This window comes from Rattus norvegicus, chromosome 2 (genome assembly GCF_036323735.1).
Source record: "Rattus norvegicus strain BN/NHsdMcwi chromosome 2, GRCr8, whole genome shotgun sequence".
NCBI classification, from domain to species: Eukaryota; Metazoa; Chordata; class Mammalia; order Rodentia; family Muridae; genus Rattus; species Rattus norvegicus.
Window position 1 is genome coordinate 75,508,599 of NC_086020.1, and position 23,646 is coordinate 75,532,244.

The 23,646-nt window shown below is 35.0% G+C and overlaps 1 protein-coding gene across 9 annotated transcripts in view; it reads left to right on the forward strand.

Moving 5' to 3' along the window:
- Cdh18 (cadherin 18) overlaps positions 1-23,646 on the forward strand; it is a 1,002,040-nt gene that overhangs the window by 959,918 nt on the left and 18,476 nt on the right. For all 9 annotated transcript variants that reach the window (XM_017591202.3, XM_017591201.3, XM_017591200.3 and 6 more), the window contains 2 exon segments: positions 8,778-8,899; positions 18,380-18,497. In XM_017591202.3, the coding sequence (XP_017446691.1) occupies positions 8,778-8,899; positions 18,380-18,497 (240 nt within the window).

Here is a 23,646-nt window from a genome sequence, read left to right on the forward strand (position 1 = left end):
GCCAGATTCAGCTAACTAGTATACTTAGTACATCTATGAGGACAACTCCTTTTGACAGTAATTTGGGGTACACATTTTTCCAGAGCAGAATGTCCTTTTAATTCTTTTTATGGTATTTTTTCTGCTTATAGTAAAATGAAATTTTATAAATTTGGCTTATTGAAACACCTGTCTGAGTACATGAATATAAGTACAGATTATCCAAAATATATAGTAGTTTAATTCTCATGTTTTTTCTTTACCATGATACAATAAAAGGCATATGTTTAGGAGAAAATCTAGTTTGGTTTCTGTTCTTGCTGTGGTAGGTTGCAGAGGACAGCTTGGATTCTAAGTTAACCACAGTAATTGGTCTGTCCTCAACTGACTTGTGATATGATGTTGTATGGATCAAGTGAGTTGAAAAAATTTTCACCATAGATTATGGTCTAGAGAGATGACTTATGAGTAGGGAAGCCTTTTTGCGATATGAGAGAACCTAGGTTGGGTTCTGAACTTGGCTGCAAACAATCACTTTTCAAAGGAACCCTATGCAATCTGACCCAAATTCTACCTACTGAAGACATTCCTGCTTGTGGCCTATACATTCACACAGGCACACACAAACACATGTGTCTATAAAATGAAAAGAAATAGATTGTTAAACTGACCATGGCTTCTTTGGAATTAACTCATTTAAATGTTAAACAACATGCCTCATTTTGTTGAGTCATAATCCCCCGTTCACTATGTCATTTTCTCTCAAGAAACATAGATTTTTTTTGTATCCTCAACTGTCTGATATACCAGAGTAGTAGTGTCAGAGTTTGCTTATTTTCAGGATAATTTATGGCGTGCAGTAAGACCTCATGAGAAATGCACACTTGTTCTTTTCCCAGAAACAGAAAGTTGTGTTCTTGAGTTCTACTTCTGAGCCAGATAATTTATTGTACTTAGCATTGAATTTAAATACTACACAGTAGTAAGATGCACCCAGCAGTGGAATCGAAGACTGGAGACTCGTTTCTTAAGAGAGTAAAGTAATTCAGGTTTTTTTTTTAAGTGACTCAATTCAAAAGGTGAGGAAATTATAAAATCTCAAAGAATGTTAGACAAAGCAGAAACGTTTCTATATTTGGAATTCTTTAAATAATTTTCAAGCTGTTCTTTCACTTAGGTTGCTTTTAGGCTTGTAGGATGACTCGATATGTGGCCCTTTTATAAGCTTTCTGGAAAAATCCTTAAGCAATTTAAATGTATTCTAAAATATAAACCTTTGTAAGCTCATGGAGAAATTTGTCATTGAGAAATGGTCAGGCTGGCAAATACTACCAATCCTTAATTCAAATATTCAAGTATCATTGTTTGCTAAAACATTTCTTATGATTTTCAGTTTTTGAAATTAAATGAAAATTTTTCTGCATTGATGATGTTAAAGAAAATGTTACTGTATTTACACTGCTGGTTCAGAAAAATTAGAATATGGAAAGATTTTATTTCTCCTGTTATTTGGGTTTCTTAAAAATAAATACATCCATTGTGGGTGAAGTTTAAGGTTTCACAGATCCATAATTATAAATGCAAACTGAAATGGCAGTGTAAGAACTGATCATGTAATGAATTTATGTATTCTACAAAGATGAAAGCTGAAAAACTATTCGCAGTTATTATGAGTAAGAATACTTTTGCAGAAAATAAATGGTAGAATTCAAATGTTAAAAATATCAGGGGACACATTTTGGCTAGGTTTTTCTTGATCTAACTCAATTGTCCTATCAAATCACTTTTGCATAGTTAAGGGATAGTTTCTAATTTATTTTTTAATCATGGTGAAAAGTTACAGTTTCTAATTTCAAATAAGAGTGAATTATTTTGACTCTAGACTTATGATTTACAGAACAAAGACAGTGTTCATTTCTCTAAGATCAAAGGCTCAGCTTAAGTTTGAAGCCTCCGACTGGTGTTACTGTCAAGCAATCACACTGAAGACCTTCAGGGAATTGTTGGATTTGTGTATAAATTGGACAAATCCATGTCTTCAAGAAAATGGGTTCCTTTTAAGTAATTCATTTCAGCTAAGAACTTAGAGAATGACTATGAAATAAACAAAAATTATCCTCACTGAGGAAAAAATTGGAAAATTCATGAGGTATATTTTAGATGAATTAATTCTACATTCCCCTTTCTGCATTTTTAAATATGTATTTTATTTTGTGAACAATTATCTTTATATTTTGATAGCAATATTTTATACATGTGAAGTTAGTTTAATTTTTAATCATGTAAAGTTGCTTCAATAATTTATTTTAAACCATTTTATTTGTCTGTTATAAAACAAAGCTTCAGTAATTTTCAAATACAAAAAATCATATTATTTATCTGCAGTCATACATTATTTAAAATAATATTTTATTTCTTGATATGAAAACATGATCAAATAAAATTAAAGCAAGCAGAAAGAGGAAGGAATATACATAACATGGCCTCTCATAGATGTAAATGTAGTTTCTCTAATCAAACAAGTCTTATATAGACACAGGACTGGCTCATCATGTGAAATGCTTGCCAAAAGTCCTGAAAACTGAGTTCAAATTCTAGAATACAAGACTGGAGGAGACAACTCACAGAAATTGTCCTTTGACTTTCAGGAGTGCACATGGTATGCATGTGCTTTCATTCTCAAACACACACACACACACACACACACACACAGAGTAAGTGAAAATAAAATACTATAGATAATTTGAATCATGCTAATCATCATATCACAATTTTTGCTATGATGTGCTGTGATGTCACTTAAAATGCAATCAAAAGTATCCAAACTATCTTCATTTCCAAACAAGCAAATATGGTGACAGAGAAAATAAAATTGGAATATTCTGCCTCCATAGTGATTTTTATGATGTGATAAAGGGAATATTTGGAAAACATTTTTAATAAACAAAAATATGTATTGTAGTTCTTCCTATTGGCTAGAATTATAGGGCCATCCAGAGAAGCGAAAAAAATGTTTCTTTTCTGTCAAAATCTTATAAGAAAAGTGAATGAATTTTGCCGAGTTGAAACACCTGCAGCAGTTTGCCCAAATAGGTTCCTAAATGCAAGGAGGAAGCTCCACAAGATCATTGGGAAGGAGGACTGGGATTCAAATTCTTGGAAGAAAAGAAAAGCTGTCAATTTCTGTGGACCTACAGAAATTAAATTGTCATTTGTCATGAGAATCTGAGGTAACATTGGTTTAAGCTCAAGTATCTGCAAAGTATTGACAGATTGCTAATAACATCATTTCTTCATGGCTCAATCTCTTGATAAGCATGATATTATCTTCTTGGAAGATCAGATTCTTCTATATTGTTACAAACGAGGTCATGTCTCTGGAGGCTGTTGAATTTATCTTTTCTGCAAGGTGCTGTGAAGGACATGACAGCTCTCTTTGAAGAAAGTGAAGGTCTTGGCAACCTAGAAGACTTGAAAGCAGTCTTGTTGGAAGGGTAAACTAACTTCTCCTCCATGGTATTTTTGTAATTACTCAACAAATAAGCCATGACTACTTGGAAAAGACTTTAAAAGATTATTGTCATATTTCAAAAATATTCTAGCACCAAATTACATGGGTAATAGTATCTACAATGAAATCTTATGCACCAGACATCCTGGCTAATGCCTGTTGTTATTATGCCAACCCTTAAGAGAAGAAGAAAGGAGTACTACCAAAAGCACAAGGCTTACCAGACCAGCATGACTACACCTTGAGCTTCATGATAACTCTGCTATAAGAAAGTTAATCAATCTATAGCTGAAGGCTAGGAAACTAGATCAAGGAGGAACTTCTTCCTGTCGTATTCACATACCTGCGTTTGATTCTCCAGGACAGCAAAATACTGAGTTTGCATTGGCCCATAATATTAACTATCAGCAGGTGGTAGGAGAGCTATCAGAAGTTCACAGTAATCCTCTGCTACATGCCACAGCCCAGCCTGAAGTACTAACTCTGTCTCAAAAACAAACAAATAATAAGTCAAAGAACAAGCAAACAAAACCCACCACCACCACCACCACCACCACCACCACCACCACCAACAACAACAACAACAACAACAACAACAACAACAACAAAATAAAAAACTCTGTTAAACTTCAAATGCAATGTATAAGCCCATCTTTCTGTTCATTGTATTTATGGAAATCAGACAAATATGACTGTGATTTTAATGTATTGAATTTGTTTTTCATAATAGGCAATTTGTTTTTACTAAAGATATAAACTTTTTACTGAACTACTCAAGGTAGTATATATCATTAATCCTAGCACTTTGGTAGCACTGACAGGTATGGGTATGAAACGAAGGCTATTCTGGTCCACAAAGTGAGTTCTAGACCAGCTATAATGTGTGAACCTAAGAAGATGTGTATGTGATTAAGGGTGACACTGATGGCATGAATCATTTGCATACTATGAAAGCACAGTACAGGTACAACCACAGAATTTGCAGCATTATATACTTTCTTTTCTAATTTCTGCATTTTCATGAATAACCTGTCCATTCTGCTTTGTTCCCATGGTCATGGATATACTATTTTCATGATGCCCCAACTGCTTCTTATAAGAAAACTCAATTAAAGCCTATAAGTAGCAAATTTACAAATCTCCAAGCGTTGTAGAATTCCTGAAATAGTACTGAAGTATCTCTGATAATAATGCACTTTATTTAAAATATTAAAAGGATTAAAATACTAATTTTAAAGTAAGAATAAAATAATACAGCATAGAGCAACATTCCGATTGTGTTTCAAACAAAGGCTGTATCCTTATTTTACTTTGACTCTCAGAATTTAGTATATAAAATAAGCATTTCACATGTCTAGAGTATTCTCAGAAGGCAAAGGGAAAAATACTGTGTATAAAGCCAAACTAGCTTCCATGACAAGTATCAGGGTAGCCTGGTGCTAGAAGAAAACAGCTTGGCTACACACACACAGACACACACATACACATACACAAATACACACACACACACATTCAGACACACACAGACACACATACACACATACACGCACACATACACACACACACATACACACACATTAAATACATATGAATTTAAGCCAGCCTTTAAATAACATAATTATTTATTTTATCTCTAGTTATATAATATACTTAGAATAATATACACATATCAGCTTATCTTTCACTGTGTAAGGAGGATAAAATAATAGCTCTTGGTAATGACATGAATGAATTGTAGGAAACTATTAGCTGTATTGGATTTAATATGTTTTATATTGTTCTAATAAACTTAGTGTGACCTCTAAATCTTCACAAAAGACATTACATAGAATAATGGTGAATATATTTTAAACAAGCATCTCCATTTAAGAATTAATTTAGACAGGACCGCCTGAAGGCTGAACCAGTGAAGATGCCTGCTCTGAAGCCTGATGGGTCGAACTTTATCCCTAGTCCCAAGTGGCTTGAATTTCATCCCTAGTCTCACGTGGCAGAAGGAGAGAACTGACCCCTATAATTGTTTTCAGACCTCCGCACATACCCTTTAACACATGAGAAACACATGCATATGATCATGCAAACACCCACACACATTCACAGAAACATGTATTCTCATACACAATTCACCTTTAAATTATCCTTAAGCAAACAGTAATGTTCCTGCTAAGAGCTTTGTCCTAAAAGATATATATTTCCTTTTATTATTTGAGCTTTTCCTGTAAGACATAATGTTTATTGTATGGAGATATATACTTCTGACATTTCCGAGAAAATTATTTAGTCTGTGTTTTACCTCTACACTAGTTTGCACATGCATACAGACATGTTGCTATTCATTTTTATTTCCTATGATATAAACACACAGTACTTACTGCCTTTATTCATCTGTTGTTTGAATCCTATTTTTTTCTTTTGAAAATGTCATTAGCTGTCCTGATGGTTTATGTATAAAAGAAATGTACTCTGCATATATCCATGAAAATCACTAGATGTTTGCTAGAAAAATATAGATCCAAAAATTATCTGTGGGTTAACTTTATTCTTGCATAAGTTTTGGCAACAGTAGAATGAAATGTCAATGTAGTCTGCATAGAGTGCTAGTGTATTTTGACAAACCACCATCCACTCAATGATATTGGATTTTTGATGTTAATTTTAGTTCTTAAATTAATTTTTGTATTGTGTTGTTATTTTTTTCCTCTCTGTAGTGCAAATGCCTCTCCCATGGAGGAGAGGTTGAGAAACAGGTCTTTTGTCACATATGGGAAGAAGTGATATGGTGACACAATCCCCAGACTTCAAGCTTGTGACTGTTACATTCATGACTGTTATATATTCCTGGTTTTGAAAATTTTTACCTTAATCATATATTCATGTTAATATTCTTTTCAAAATTTATGTGTAATTTGAGGCTACACATTTATGTCCCTCAAAAGATGTTTAAAGGTAGCATGTAAAACTGGTCAGCATTAAATAATTATAATTTCTCATTGTAATACATATTAGTGTTAACATTATTTTTCTCATTGTTATGAGGACACCAAGTAGAATGAAATCTCGTTTTGATGGACATTTCCCCATCCATGGGGTTTCCTACAAAACCTGTCAGCGTCCTCAGTCCCCTGTGCTCTGTTTTCTGTTTCTCTTTGGCTGTGTTCTGTACACTGCCATAGTACCTAGGTTTACTATGACAAAAGAGCTTCAATAAGTCATATATCAAGTCTCTTTATGGTATTTTCCCCCTAAAAGGCTGACTAGCCTTTGTGTTTATGAATTTTAGAATCAAAAATCAGTTTTTATGGGAAGCTTTCAAGGGCCTATATTTAATTATAGTGAATCCACACATCAATATGAAAAGTTTTGCTTATGTTATTTTTCTCTCCTTAAGCACAGACATAATAGTGATATTAATTATGTTAGTTCTTCAATAAAATTCAATAAAACTTTCTGAATATAGAGCTCCAAAGTGCTTTGTTAGATTTACTTTTAATGTTTCTTTATCTGTGATTAATTGGTTTTGTTAATTTTCATCATTAAGAATATTTTATGTTAAATATTCTTCAATTTAGTTTGCCACTAGAATGTCACTAGAATGCATTTATTTCTTGTTTTCTGTTTCCATGTTGAGTGGTAAAGTGTGCTCTCTAATTAGTTTTCAATCTTGAGAAATCTTCTATTTATTTAAGAGTAGTTATCACTGGTCTGCTTACTGATTTGTCACCATGAAACAAGCTACAGTTATCTGGAAAGAGAAATCATAACAACAACAACAACAACAAAAATGCAAAAATGCTCCTGTCAGATGCTGTGAGGAAAATCTGTAGGACCTTTTCTTGACTGACTTGGAAGGTCTTAGCCAACTGTGACAATGCCAGCACGGGGAATGTGTCCCTGGGTTGTGTATGAAAGCAGACTGAGAAAATATCTGGAAAAAGCTAGACAGCAGTACCCATCCATGCCCTCTGTTTCTGTTCCTGGCTTCAGTTCTTTCCCTGGCTTCCATTAATATTGGACTGTGTTATGGATTGTGGCAAATCAGCTCACTCCTCCAAGAGTTGTTGTTGTTGTTGTTGTTGTTGTTGTTATTATTGTTGTTGTTGTTGTTTATTTCCTTATAAATGTGTCTCATCCTTAGCTTGAGAGCTGCATGTGGACATAACCTATAAATGCAATCCAATAAAGAATTATGAGATTCCTGAGCACTCAATACAAATATATCTCGGTTTGAAGTTGGCACTGTTTTCCTTGAGCATGGATTTTGTAAATGATTTAACATGTGATAATGTAAAAGGGTTGGATATTGGACATTGAGATTTGCATCTGGAATTTACAGGATTGCTAACATCTTCATGAGCGTTCAAATACTTAATTTGTAAAATATGGGTAGTTTCTCTTTGTTTGGCTTTGTTTTGTTGCCACTGCATGGTGTGTATCAACAGATCTCCCCAAATTTACATAATCTAACAAGCAAAATCTTAAAGTATAATTTTCTTGATCTACTCATAAAGACATAATAACAACCAGAAAGTGAGAAACACAGGTAGATCAAGAACAAGACAGCTAAAGACAATGAGGTTTTACTTTTCTACAAGGCTTCGTGAAATGAAAAAGAAAAAAGGCAAATTTGATTTTCTATTATCCTCCATCATAGGGTTAGTGAGCTTATAGAAAAATGTGAAGACTATGTTTTAAACACATTTCATAAAATTGAATGTTTTTAAATATATTTTACATGAAAATTCCATTCTAAATTGTTATTGACATTAAACATATTTATTATAAACTACCCAGAGTCCCCTACAACAACAATAACTACAATGAATCACTCCCTTACTATTAGTTTAGTTTACTTACAATTTGGACCTTGAAGATTTTACAAATTGTTTTATGTTTGTTTGATTGTAAAATTCTGTTTGTTGGTTTTAGGTTTGTTAGCAACTGCTATGCTCTTGAGGTATTGCTGAAGCCAATTGTTCATCCCTCAGGCTCTGAAAGCTTACAAAGAGTTTTGATAACTTTCTTCCACTCCAGTTCCTGAATAATATGTAATTTTCTTGATATAAAAAATAACATTTTGGTATTCATGTCAAGCCCTGATGTTCATTTTTCATTTTTCTCTAAGCTAATGAGTTCTAACAGGGACAATGTTCATAAAGTTGTCGTTTGCCAACAGTCCTGTTATTGCATTCAGAGCTAGAGGCAAGCCACAGCATTAAGGAGATTTATTGTAAGCCAAGTCTCTAAAGTGTGTGTTGAAATACTAAATCCATCCCTGTGTGTTTTGCAGACAATCCTGATTTGCTGAGCCATGTCTCCGTGGGTATTAGAGTTCTGGATGTCAATGACAATCCACCCGAACTTGCCAGGGAATATGATATTGTTGTCTGTGAGAATTCTAAGCCTGGTCAGGTAAGTTAATTCTCTTCTTCCTACCATCTGAATGGAAGAGAAATAAGCAGCTTTACCTCCATTATTGTTAGCTATTATCCTCCAAATCCTTCTGTGTCATTTTTATGCTCAGTGGCAATAATTTTGTAAGGTTTTAAGTACAAAATAGATACGTTTTATGAGTCCTGGAAAATGAATTTTCCCCAAATCGCAATGCAATTCAGAACAATGACCTCATTTAGGTGTGATCCATTCATCATGCCAATAAAATTGTACTGAATGGTCTAAGTATGGACCTACACTCAGGGAGAAGCAGGGTCCTCTCATGGTCTGAGGAAGCTTAAAGGCCATATCTGGGAGGAGAATTGAGATCATATCACTTTTGGGACACTATAAAGAAGTGACACATATGAAATAGTGATGATGAAAGGTATGTGCATGCGTGTGTATGTGTGTGTGTATTTGTGTGAGTGTGTGTGTGTGTGCGTGTGTATTGTGAAAATCCTCTAAGCAATATATTACAGGGAGAATAAATAAAGGACAGACAGGGAGAGAGACTGAATAAACCATGGCTTCATTGAAAGAAATACAAGTCTCAGAGTCCAATGAACCAGTGGGGAATGAGCATTCATCGCGTGTGCATAACTAAAGAGGTGTAACTCACAACCAAACCAAAGTGCAAGGATTGCCTTGGTTGTTGCGGCTCATCCAAACTAATGTATGGCTTACTACGGTCTTCTTTTTTTTTTTATTAACTTGAGTATTTCTTTTATACATTTCGAGTGTTATTCCCTTTCCCGGTATCCGGGCAAACATCCCCCTCCCCCCTCCCCTTCTTTATGGGTGTTCCCCTCCCAACCCTCCCCCCATTGCCGCCCTCCCCCCACCAGTTTAGTTCACTGGGGGTTCAGTCTTAGCAGGACCCAGGGCTTCCCCTTCCACTGGTGCTCTTACTAGGATATTCATTGCTACCTATGAGGTCAGAGTCCAGGGTCAGTCCATGTATAGTCTTTAGGTAGTGGCTTAGTCCCTGGAAGCTCTGGTTGCTTGGCATTGTTGTACATATGGGGTCTCGAGCCCCTTCAAGCTCTTCCAGTTCTTTCTCTGATTCCTTCAACGGGGGTCCAATTTTCAGTTCAGTGGTTTGCTGCTGGCATTCGCCTCTGTATTTGCTGTATTCTGGCTGTGTCTCTCAGGAGAGATCTACATCCGGCTCCTGTCGATCTGCACTTCTTTGCTTCATCCATCTTGTCTAATTGGGTGGCTGTATATGTATGGGCCACATGTGGGGCAGGCTCTGAATGGGTGTTCCTTCAGTCTCTGTTTTAATCTTTGCCTCTCTCTTCCCTGCCAAGGGTATTCTTGTTCCCCTTTTAAAGAAGGAGTGAAGCATTCACATTTTGATTATCCGTCTTGAGTTTCATTTGTTCTAGGCATCTAGGGTAATTCAAGCATTTGGGCTAATAGCCACTTATCAATGAGTGCATACCATGTATGTCTTTCTGTGATTGGGTTAGCTCACTCAGGATGATGTTTTCCAGTTTCAACCATTTGCCTACGAATTTCATAAAGTCGTTGTTTTTGATAGCTGAGTAATATTCCATTGTGTAGATGTACCACATTTTCTTTATCCATTCCTCTGTTGAAGGGCATCTGGGTTCCTTCCAGCTTCTGGCTATTATAAATAAGGCTGCAATGAACATAGTGGAGCACGTGTCTTTTTTATATGTTGGGGCATCTTTTGGGTATATGCCCAAGAGAGGTATAGGTGGATCCTCAGGCAGTTCAATGTCCATTTTTCTGAGGAACCTCCAGACTGATTTCCAGAATGGTTGTACCAGTCTGCAATCCCACCAACAATGGAGGAGTGTTCCTCTTTCTCCGCATCCTCGCCAGCATCTGCTGTCACCTGAGTTTTTGATCTTAGCCATTCTCACTGGTGTGAGGTGAAATCTCAGGGTTGTTTTGATTTGCATTTCCCTTATGACTAAAGATGTTGAACATTTCTTTCAGGGATCATTTCTATAGTTCGTTACTACGGTCTTCTTACAGACCACCAGACTGTCTGTGTGATAGCATTCTTGTTCTCAGCCAAGGCATTGGAATTGAATGATTCTCCCAGAACTGTTTGTAGCCTCAATTTCACATAAGCATTACACTGGAGAATTCCAGGAGTTTTCGTATGTAAGACCTCCTCATATTTTGAGATTCAATTCCTAACTTCTTGCCATATGGCCTTTCTCTACAAAGTCAGTTGCTTACTTTTTCTACTGTGTGAAATGAACTTCTGTTTCATATAGCAAAACAGTTGTCTCAGTCAGTGGAATCAGCTGAGGCACGTCAGTGCTTTCAGCAGATTGGGCTGATAGTTACATATATGGGTGTTATTTACACTTAAAGAGACATGGTTAGAGAATATGCATTCTTGGAGCCTGCCTTTATAGTTGTCACGTACAGGTAAATCCAGGAAGGAAAAAAATGTCAAGGTCCTGTGTCAAACAAACTTAGTGCTACATGGCTTCATCAAAATGAATTCATCATTCAAAATTAGTTAAAATATTTGACACTTAGAAAGAAATGATACTTGTTCTTCAATGTGGATATAAAGGAATATCAATAGTATTTCCTGAACTTAAACACTGTTTATGCCTTTTTAACACCAAAAGGAGGATAATTCTGTTTAGTCTAAAGCAGACAAGTTTTACACTCACAGGAATATAGAATCAGAAAACACAACTAATGTGAACTAATTGTGAAGTATGTTTAAGATTATAGAAATGTTCTGCATCAGGTCCTTATAATTCTAAAACATGTGTGGTGACATTGTTATCTAACGTCTCACTTTTAAGGGAAAGAGAAAAATACATGCATAAAATATTCATCTGTAAATTTGTATAACTATAAATGGTCCTCCATTTATTAAAGAGGAATGTAATAATGTATACACAACAAAGTCAAAGGAAGAATAATACTATAAGCTGATGCTTCATCAGAAATGTAAAACTAAGGATAAAAAGGTAACTTTCAAATCAGCAATATGATGGAAACAGCCATAAATTATATATTCAATAACATCTTTCTCAGTAATGAGTTCAAGAAAATCCCATAAAACAAAAAACAAGACTGTTCAAAGCAAAGAGAAAAAAATAGCCATACTATTCTCAAAATATGAGGTAGCCAGCTTCTGTATAAAGCCAACTAAGTTATTAGTGATAGAGTACTTGCTGTCAGGATATGTTTTAGGTTCAGTATATAAACAGCTTTGTTGTCTAAAGAAATTCCACTGAAATACATGAATAAGATTTTTTACAACAGTTTCATAAACCCACTTTATAATAAATATGGAAAATTATAAAAAAGTCAAAACATAGATAAGTGTGTGTGCATGTCCGTCGTGCATTGTGTGTGTGTGCGTGTGTGTGTGTGTGTGCAATCAAAGAAAAAATAAACTTTAGCGAATAAAATATATGATCTACAGAGGCATATTTCATTATCACTATAAAATTTGTACACAAAGTAGAACTTTGTGTTAGATTTCGATATACATTGTTTTAAATGTGAGAAGAAATACATACGAAATTATAAACAGAAATAAACAGATCACATGGTAGTCATGAGATATATCTCAGCAATGGATACTATGCTCACGTACAAGTTTGGCAATAGTATTGAAAATAAAGCGTTGTGACTGCAATGTTTCATATAATGAGAAATATACCACTCTCATGACATATTATCAACTCTGTTATCAATATGTATCATGACATACATGTTATCAACTCTTTGCAAGATATTTACCAAAGTTTTACTACTGGCTAAATAAAAAAAAATTAAATATTAGAAAAACATAGTTCTCATGATTATCTCTGATGAAACTAAAAAATGTATTCTAAAAATAACATCCGGTATATATTACTAAAAGTGTTTATTCCTCATAAAAATAATATTAAAATTAATGAGAATATTAAATTAGAAAGGGAGTGCACATAAACCCTATAAAATATGTAGAAATTATTCCACAGTAAATGAAAAATATTTAACTTCAAATTTGTATTATAGAAAAAATAAAAGGAAGAGTAGGATAAGCATTCAGGTTCAGTGCTGCAGAAAAGAATGGGTTAATCTACATGACATAGAAAAGAACAATTATATATGAACAAAAACGAATGAAATGGAGCTAAGCCTTCTCCTTCAAAAGAAACAAAAAAGCCCATAGAAGGAGTATATCATAAGAAAAATAATGTAACACACTACAATACCAAGAATAGTAAAAAGAGAAATTTATAATAGCTAATATTTGTATAGAATGCTATTACTAAATAAAAATCCTTTTATGGAAGACTTGAAAATTTAGAGGTTGCTTTTGTTGTTTTATTTTGTCTTGCTTTGCTTTGTTTGATTTTTCAAAGGTATTCCAGGAACACTGACTACTCTATATTTTTCTAACTGAATGGATTGCTTATACAAACGGTGTATCCTCAGCACTGTTTTCAAAGGACACGACAGCACAAGAAAAGAAAAATATTACAGCATCACTCATCCTTTAATAACATTGGTAGACAGCATTTGATATTAATGTTCATTGTTCTACACAGAGCCAATCTCCTTTCTGAATACAGATTGAGGTGTCAAAAACGGTATACAGATAAACAAAATTAGAGAAAAATAGGAAACAAACACGAAAAAAATCATATCACTCAAGTAAGCAGAGCCAAAGCAATTAGTGTGGGTGAGTGTAGTCAATATCTTCTGAGACTGTAAGCAACACGATTTTATGTAAATATGAATTATAAAAGAGCAGTATACACACTGCCGATGAAATCTCTCCATAGACCACAATTAAAAAAGAAAAAAACTGGAGGTAAAAAAAAAAAAACAAAAAAACAAGCAAAGATTCCCAGAGATGGACACTTATTATCATCAATTATTCCTTACAAATTGCAATCTCTAAGACTCAGACATGTATCATAATAAAATGTAATTTATTTGTAATGTAATCCAATATGTTAAAGAAACAGAAAACTTCCACTGCTTTGTAATTCACTTCATAAGTGAATATATCAGAAATTTAAGGCCAATTATAATTAACTATATATTATATATAATTAATTATGTATTTGTGTATAGTTCATCTATATTTACATATACAGTTTATGTTTATATATTTTATATACTATCAAGACTTATATATTACATTATAAAAGTATGTATAATGAGTTATATTTGCATATATTATTGTATTTTAAAAATTATATACCTAGTTAATTATATACATTATAGGTAATATATAAACTACACTATATGTATATTGTTTTGCTTTACTCTTGAAACAGTGTCTCACTTTGTAGCAGCGGGTAGCCTGGAACCTTGTGAAGTAAAAATGTCACGTGCCACCACTCCAAACCACTGTGTACATGTGTATATTTTAATTGTATAAATAACTGACTTTTTAGGTTGAAAAATCATTTAAAATTTCAGAAATACTGTGTGTTTTCTCTTAATTGTGCAGCACACACATGTTCACTCATCGTCAAAATTATACGCTGCTAGGAGTGTGAAGAAATGATGACAAGTTGTTATTACTTTATCAACTCCTGTGATTTTTGCCTATGAAAACTGATCTTGGCTGGATTTCTGACTCAGACTATTCCCCTGTCCCCTGATTGTGCATGTAGAAGTTCACTTTGTCATTACCTTTGCGACATCTCTCCCGTCATTCCATTGCTAGCCTGTTAGCTTTGTTAATGATGTGGTGTCTTGTATTTCATTTTGTCTTCCTTCCTTCCTTCCGTAAAGCCGATTTCATACTGGTATGAAATAGGCTGTAGTTAATGCTCCACACAGAGCTACTAATCACTTTTTTCCTTTGTTACCTGTAAGTTCTCTTAATACTTCTAGGTGGCTTCCGCTTGACTGTCAACCCACACTATTTACTTCTTTACCTCATTTTAAACCTGGAACTCATGAAGATTTGGGTGAAGGAGGGATATGATGAAAATCATATTTCCAGCTAATAAAGCTACTTTAAAAGAAATTTTAATAATGTAAAACTCAAAATGAGAAAACACACGTAATAATTTTCTCTTTGATACAGACTTTTTAACTTAATGTGGTTGTCTCCAGCTGGATCATTTTGTTGGGAATTCAATATTTTATGGATGTTGAACATGTTTTCAACTCTGGTACTCGAGTGAATTTAACATTCTGGAGAAAAAAATTAAGTAATTAAGTATAATTTCCAACTTATTTAAACAAACCATTATTGGCCATTTTGACTTCCGTAGTTGGACCATAATAGAAAAACATCTCCTAGATTTTCTGTCCCTTCTGTTGTATTCTTGAACTCATGGTAACAGGATTTCTGATGGAATTTAACAAATTTTGTCTCCGAATTAAAATACAATAATATTTAAACTTTGAGTTCAGTAGTAAACTTTATGAAGTCTGTTTATGTTTCCCTTGCAGGAACTCATACCTACACCTATAATTTCTTTATAAGGTTGAATATAGTCCTATGACATTTTGAATACCTAAACATATCATGATGTTTCTATGATAGATAGTGATACTTTTTCAAGTTCTAAGCAAGTACAATAGCAGCAGCTAAGTCAAAATAAACACTGTTATAAATAGCAGCACATGGATACTCTAAGTTAATATGGTTTATACTTCTGAAAAATATATTGTTTGTAATTTTATTGAAAACCACATTGAAATGAAAGTCAGGTATGCATGAGATTTAGAGTCAATTCCTAAACTATAGTGAATCCATACCAATTTATATTTGCCTAAATATGAAAGTTTTCTTTTATTCATATCAAATATTCTGTGGCCTTTTTACTATTCATTAAAGGTAAACTCAGAGGTAGATAACATTAAGAGCTATTTCTTAGCTAGGAATATGGGTCTGTTGGTAGATGTTTGTCTAACATCAATGGGACCCTGAGTTCTATCTACAGCTCAGCATCCATTAGGCATAATGTCAAAGTGTGGAGCAGAGTCTGAAGGAAAGGCCATCCAGAGACTGCCCCACCTGGGGATCCATTCCATGCAAAAAAAACCGAACACAGACACTATTGTGAATGCCAAGAAGTGCTTGCTGACAGGAGCCTGCTATAGCTGTCTCCTGTGAGGTTCTGTAAGAGCCTGACAAATATAGAGGCAATGCTCACAGCCAACCATTGGACTGAGCACAGGGACCCCAATGGAGGAGTTAGAGAAAGGACTGAAGGAGCTGCAGGGGTTTGCAACCCCATAGGAAGAACAACACCAACAGAACAGACATCCTAGAGCTTCCAGGGACTAAACCATCAACCAAAGATTACACGTGGAGGGACCTATTCCTCCAGCCCCACATGTAGTAGAGGATGGCCTTGTTAGACATCAATGGGAGGAGAGGCCCTTGGTCCTCTGAAGGCTCTATGACCGCAGTGTAAGGGAATTCCAGGGTGGGAAGGCAAGAGTGTGTGGGTGGCTGCTCATGTTTTTAAGAAGATTAAAAAGAACCTTTTCTTATAAGTTCATTTTTAAAAAGGTAGAAAATATATTACCCTCCCTGTGAACTTATGATAAACTTCTGAGTTGGTCTAGATGAATTGGTCTTTAACAACTCTTCAAAAAGACTGTATTAAGATGTAGTTTGCATATAATTCATAATGTTATAAAATATTTCAGGAACATTATGATTAAAAACAAAAGATTCATAATAACTGAACAGCATGGGTATAAGATTAGTTTTGAAAACATGATGAAGGAAATGTACTTATGCATATTGGTCCATGTGTGTACAAATGTATGCATGGGGTGTACATTCGTGTGTGTGTGTGTGTGTGTGTGTGTGTGTGTGTGTGTATGTGGGCGTGGGGGGGAGGGACACTGAGATATAAGGTGTATTGTTTGAGTGTTTTTAACCCTGAAACTAATTTGAAAATCAGACATGATTTTTACTTAAATTATATTAAGAACTGATGTGCACAGAATGCAAGTGTATTACTCAGTTGACACAACATTTTGAACTCTATTTGAAGCACTTTGCACATTGGAGAAAAATGGTTAGATTGGTTTGATTCTCTATCAGCCCATTTGTCTACTTGGTGTCAAAAGTCAAAAGGGAAGAAGAGATCTATTTGGAGAAGTAGTTGTACTTGGAATGGAAAGGAAAAACAACAGGATGAACTTTCAGCTCTAAAGTAAATACTTTACAGCAAAATAAATTAGGAAAGCAAGATAGAAATTTCTTTCTCTACAGTTCAGGAGTGGGGACTGAGGAATAGTTTCCCACTGAGATTGCAGAGGTTGATGACTGATGACAGAGATGTGTATTGAGACCCAAGTATGTGCAGAAGAAATCTGCCACTTAGTGTTATTATACACTGTCTCAGGATATTAGAGCATTCTATTGTTTTATTGTTTTGTTCTTTTTCTTGCTGCTTTTTCTAAGTTATTTCATTTACCAGTCAATGGTCTCAGTATATAGAGAGGAATTTGATTTTTCACTGTGTTATTCTTTAAATGTGTTACATGTTTTGTAAAACATCTTGATAATGGAGAAACCATATTAGTTTTATGTTTTTTCTCTTGTGATATTGATATTGGAAAAACCTTATTTTTTGCATTCTGAATAATCTACTCCATTAATAGATTCTAGTGTCATGTTTTTTTCTTTTTTAAAAAGAAATATAAGTGAATAGCCCAAACAATTTCAACACTAATATTTTAAATTAGAGACATTATATATTTTTGTTTGTTTGAATATTTATTTTTAATGCAGGATTGGCCAAGCTAATTAGAATTTGTATTCTCTCCTTTGCCACCACATTTTTTTCATGTAATTTACCTTATCTTGTTGCTAATATTAATTGGGACTCCTTCCTGTATCTGAGCCACCACCAAGGACAAATTGCATCAGTAAATCACTGAGAGATCTCAGTGGCCTGCACCACTGTTAGAGGAACTGTGCATTTCACAGCTCAGTCTTCTCTCACATGAAATTTAGGGCCTGCACTGTCATTTCTTGTTTCTTTTAAATCCTTAAAAAGGGGGACTCGATTGTTCGTACATTAATATACAGAGACCAACCTACACAGCAACACTCTTCTATCTGGACACTGTGCTGCCCAGACACTGGAGGGTTATACTTATGCAAGTGTACTTCCTGTTTTCAAAAACAGTAAGTGTCACCAAAACTTTATGACTGTTATCCCCAAGCTTTTGTGAGTCATAATAAAAATAAGCCCCAAGATATCATGGTTCACAAAGAAAATAGATGTTTGTACCATGATGTAATAAAGCGTGGGTATTTATAAATTAAACTAAATGTCTTTTCCTAAAACCAATTGAACCAAAAAGCAAGTTAATTGATTCTTTGATGTGTTTTTTAAATACTTTACTTGCAAAATAGGTCTTTAAAATCTGTTAATTACAATGACTAAAATGACAGTATAATTAAAATCAAGGGAATAAACAAATTAAACTTACTGTTAGTGTGTGTTTTTTCTTTAGGTTATCCACACTATCACTGCCACTGATAAAGATGACTTTGCCAATGGACCAAGATTTAATTTTTTTCTTGATGAACGCCTGCCCATGAACCCAAATTTCACACTTAAGGACAATGAAGGTGAACATCTTTATGTCTTCTTGATTTATGTGCTTCCTGTTTTGACTGAGATGACTGAGAGGGTGCAAGCATGCCTAGTTTTGCTTCAGTTTTCTACACACACGAACAGCTTGTCAATTGGCATTCAAACTCAATGTGATGTTACTGTTATGATCTGTGAATATCTTCTATTTAAAATTGAGCCATATGTACAAATAACAGTGATTGAATTTACTCAGAAGTGTTCCTTTAAACAAGAGATACATATGCAATGTGCTCATGGGCAAATTTTAAGAGAAATCTTAGCTGTCAAAAGTGTTTATGATCACTCTTGAAACAGAAAAAAGGCAAAAAAATTTAAGTTAGAAAAAGTGAAAAAAATACAACCCAGACAGGGTCAGAAAGCTAGATAGATGTCATGTTTGAAATCATCCTACATTAGTAAAGCTATCAAGAAGTGATGTGCAAAATGTGTTTCCTCCTCTTATGCATATTTGCTAAAAATTGGCAGAAAATATGCATAATTGTAAGATTATTTTAAAATTATTTTTGTTTAATCTTCTGCCTTATATGGAGAAACAGATTCTAGCAAAGTTAGTAACTATGAAAAATGTATCTTTGGTTACATGGTCTGTCCATTGATTACTCCCTGTCCACAAGGCTCTTATTTGTTCTTTGTGGGGACTAGTAACATAATTAGTAGATGTAATTTCCTAATTAGCACCCACATGCCCTACAAATCTTTTGGTGTATTGTTTGAATGTGCTATGGTCTACAATTTACCACTTGGCAGAGTCCTGGTGGATGACAAAAGTACATCAGTCTAATAGGGAGCCTGTTATCCTTTCTCTACACACTTGGAACAAACATAAAACACACAATTAACTCTGGGCAGAACTGAAAAATGTGATGAATAGCACAGTAAAGTGTGTATATACTCTGTTTATATAATTAAAGTAAATATGTATACAAAATGGCATAAAAATATTATCAAAGAACAGCAGTGATATTTTCTTTTAATTTCTACACTAATGTTGTAGATTGCCATATAAGTCTAATGAATTTTCCTGTGAAAATAGAAAATCATCTAATATATTCTATGGGTGTAAATTGGACATGTTCCATGTCAGTTTCTATACAATGGGTGTTTTTTTGTTTGTTTGTTTGTTTTGTTTTGTTTTTTTCAGTAGTGGATTCAGGATCCATTTCCTGTGCTTTCTAAAACCCACCACTACTGTCTTAGTCAGGGTTTGTACTCCTGCACAAAACATCGTGATCAAGAAGCAAGTTGGGGAGGAAAGGGTTATTCAGCGAACAATTCCATATTGCTGTCCATCACCAAAGGAAGTCAGGACTCACAGATGATAGGAACCTGGGAGGCAGGACCTGATGCAGAGGCCATGGAGGAATGCTGCTTATTTCTCCTCGTTTGCTCAGCTTGCTTTCTTATATAACCCAGGACTACCAGTTCAAGATGGCACCACTCACAATCACTAATTGAGAAAATGACTTACAGATGGATGTCATGGAGTCATTTCCTCAAGGGAGGCTCCTTTCTGTGTGATAACTCCAGCCAGTACAACTACCATCACTGAAATGGTAGTAGGAATAAAGACAGTGGTTGATGTGCTTATATATGACACTACTTGCCCTGCAGTTAGAAGTTAGAATCAAGTTTTCAGCATATTTAAACCAAATTAAAGAAGATGAAAGTTTAGTGTCAGAAGAGAAGAATGGCAAAGTGATTTAGACAGGAAGTTGAAAGTCTTATATGCCTAAGGGTACAACTGAACCAGTATGAGGATGATGCAGTGGTAAGAACCCAGTGATGTCAGCATCTATGAAAAAAAACAACAACAATATCAACCAACCAGAACCCCCAAAGCTCCCAGGAACTTAACTACCAACCACACAGTACACAAAAGTACCCATGGCTAGAGCTGGATATATAGCAGAGGTTTGCCTTAGCTGGCATCACTGGGAAGGGGACCCCTTGGTTCTGTGGAGACTTGATGACCCATAATAGGGAAACACAATGCTGCTGAGGCAGAAGTGTGTGGGTGGGTGGGGGAATACCCTCATAGAGGCAGTGGGGAGGGAGGAGGGGATGGGGGCTTGTGAAGGAGAAACTGGGATGGGAGATAACATTTGAAATGTAAATAAATAAAATAACCAATAAAAAGAAAAATTATAAACGGATTTAAAAAAGAGATATGGAAATCATATTAAAAAGAGCCATGTAAGACAAATTGAAGTGATTTAATCTTCATAGACTATGGGAACTAGGTTTCCATTTCTTGTCTTAAAAGGAAGATTAGAGAAATCAACAACTTAAAACATGTAACATAGTAAGACTTAGGAATGAGTGCTTTAAAGTTTTTCATAGAAAATCAACTGTGGGAAGGAAGTCATATTTATTTGTAATAACTGGGCAAAACTTTAAGATTGAGGGATAATATGTTATTTTTTATCAGTTATACCAGGACTGTACTCTATAAATACTACTTCCTGATCAAGATGCTTGTCTCAGAAGACAATCATGGATTCTTTGCCCTATACAATCTTCATGAACCCAATCTCCCACACGTCATCCCTTTTCATCCTATAATACCAGGGATAACTGATGTGCGTCAGAATTTATACAGCTTACTGGAATATATGTAAAATATATTTTTGTCTTCATTCAGAAGCAATGAATGAAGTCCTCTTTGAGCATTCATACATGATGGCATGTTAACATGTTGTAAGACCACAGAGATAGACTCTTCTACTGTAGCTGGTTTGTCATTTACCTAAATCCAATGAGAACATATATGCCACTTGTGATTCGTTAATAAAAAAAATATATGTATGTGTATGTGGGTTGTTGTAAACATATAAACGTAAAAAAGAGTAGCTGTCTTTTGCCCCGCTAGGGTCTGTACCGCGGTGCCCAAGGTATCTGCTAGATATCTTGGCGGAAACACATCCCAGCCGCATACTTTCCTACACTCAAACCCTTACATAAAAGAACACACAACACAATAATCTTAGATCCAATTGGAAAGATATAATTGCCCACTTAAACATACAATGCCCGGTACTATCCATTCCTTAGGAACATTAATAACAACCGGTAAGTACACATCACCTGCCATGGCTTCTCCCCTCTCTCTGTTTCCTGTCTCTTCCTCTCTCCCCTTGTCTCCTCCTCTTCCTTCAAACTTCTCTCCTGCCCATCCTTCCTTCTCCTCCAATGACAGGCCTCCTTCTATCTTGTACCTGCCCCTCACCAGTACTTTACAAATTCAGTGGAGAGGTGGTTCTGGTGAAGTCACCTGAGTTCTGAGTCCTTGACTAGGCAGCCGTACTTGGGGCAGTGGAATTAGCATCAAAATACAGTAACTTCAGGGCAAACCACAACATATGTGTGTGTGTGAAATCATCTAAGACTGATACTATAGTAATTATGGGGTTTTAGATTGGCTAATAAGAAATAACAAGGCTCCTTGTACTGGATAAAAGGATCTTTTGTCTGTATCATAGTAAGATTCCTGTTGTATATGAACTCCATTCTGAATAACATGATTTAATACAGTGCTCATGTTTTCTTTACATGTGCTATAACTCATTCTATTTCCTCATTAATTTGGAATCTACTCATTTATCAGGAAGTCGAAGAACTAAAATTGTCAAGAATGCTTCATTTCATTACTAAAAGTTATCTGGGCTTACTTAGCTTTCATTACTCACAGTGACATATGCTGGGAACAGACTGCAAGGAAACACCAGCATTGAGCTAATGATCTGGTAGGGATGCAGGGGTCTGTCAGAGAAAATGTGTTCCAAACACTCACTACTTTAGTTGTTGGCCATGTTTTATAATAGACATCCAAGGCACTGATGAATCATTTCAATTTTTTCGTGTATTTTCTTGGACATATCCATATTAAGAGTTATATCAACCTGATCTAATCACAAGAGTTTTTGAAGTGTGGCATAAATCCACTCAAGATGAACAGATCTATTAGCCTCTGATTGGGACCCCAACTTTCAGCAGAAATACATTGCTGATTAAGTTTCCAACCTTCACTGTGGAAGGGATTGAAACATCCAAACTGCAATACTTAGAGAGGCTTCCATGGTACTACTTTCCATAGAGAAGATTCACTGCTAACTCCAAAAACCATCCACAGACCTTCACATGAATCCAGTCAGAAGGCAAGCTAAGAAGAGTGTATTGGTATCTGTTTTCTCTGTTTCTTAAAGTCATGAGAATTTTACTGAGAGTTTACTTGTGCCATGACTGTGCTCCTAGATTCGTTGGCTGTTCGTCACCTGGATAGACATAGTGAGCTCTTCGTTGCTATTCTCTTACCTTCAGAGAATTTTAGTTTAGGGCTTCAGCTCTCTGCTTGATGCCCAAAAGTAATTTCCAATTGATCCTTCCACTTTGGCAAAATCTCTTCAGAGAAAAATCAGTCACACCCATCTGAGATCTTTCATTTCCAGGTTGAATACCATCCCGGAAAACTTTCAAGAGCTCTGTCTCCAGTGTGTAATCTTGATTCCTTAGAGGCTCCTAAGAAAAGCCACTGGAGGTGGAACAAATAAATCACTACTCACCCTCTGTCAACTGTTCAGATTTCTTCTTCTGCGGAATCTTAATCTTCCTAATTATCTTGCTGCTTGGGTCCTGTCCTACTAAACAAACACTTGCTTTCCACTTTCAAGGTTCCCTTTTGTAATCAGTGGACTACAGTTTGGCTTAAACACACATTTCCAATTTCCTTTATGCTGATTTATTTTAAAAGCCTAGAGAAACTTGGGTATAATTTTATTAAATATTAACTCAGCTTGGAAAAAAGACATTGTTCAATGAGTACCTGTCTTCATAACGATGGCTATGGTATGCTCCTAATACACTAAAATCTTTGATATTTAGAATATAATTGTAATTGACTCATTATCACCAATTTGCAGCAACATGAAGATCTCAAAAACACCTGAAAATTGGGATGGGCCACAGTGCTGTAAAACACGCATGAAGGGAATCAGAGACACTTCATTACTGAGCCAAATATAAGTAACCAGGTCCTAGCATCACAATTTTAGCTTATCTCAGCTCTCATAAACCTATATGCTATCAGCTTCATGAAAATTTTAGACTAACAGAACAAAAACAATTATA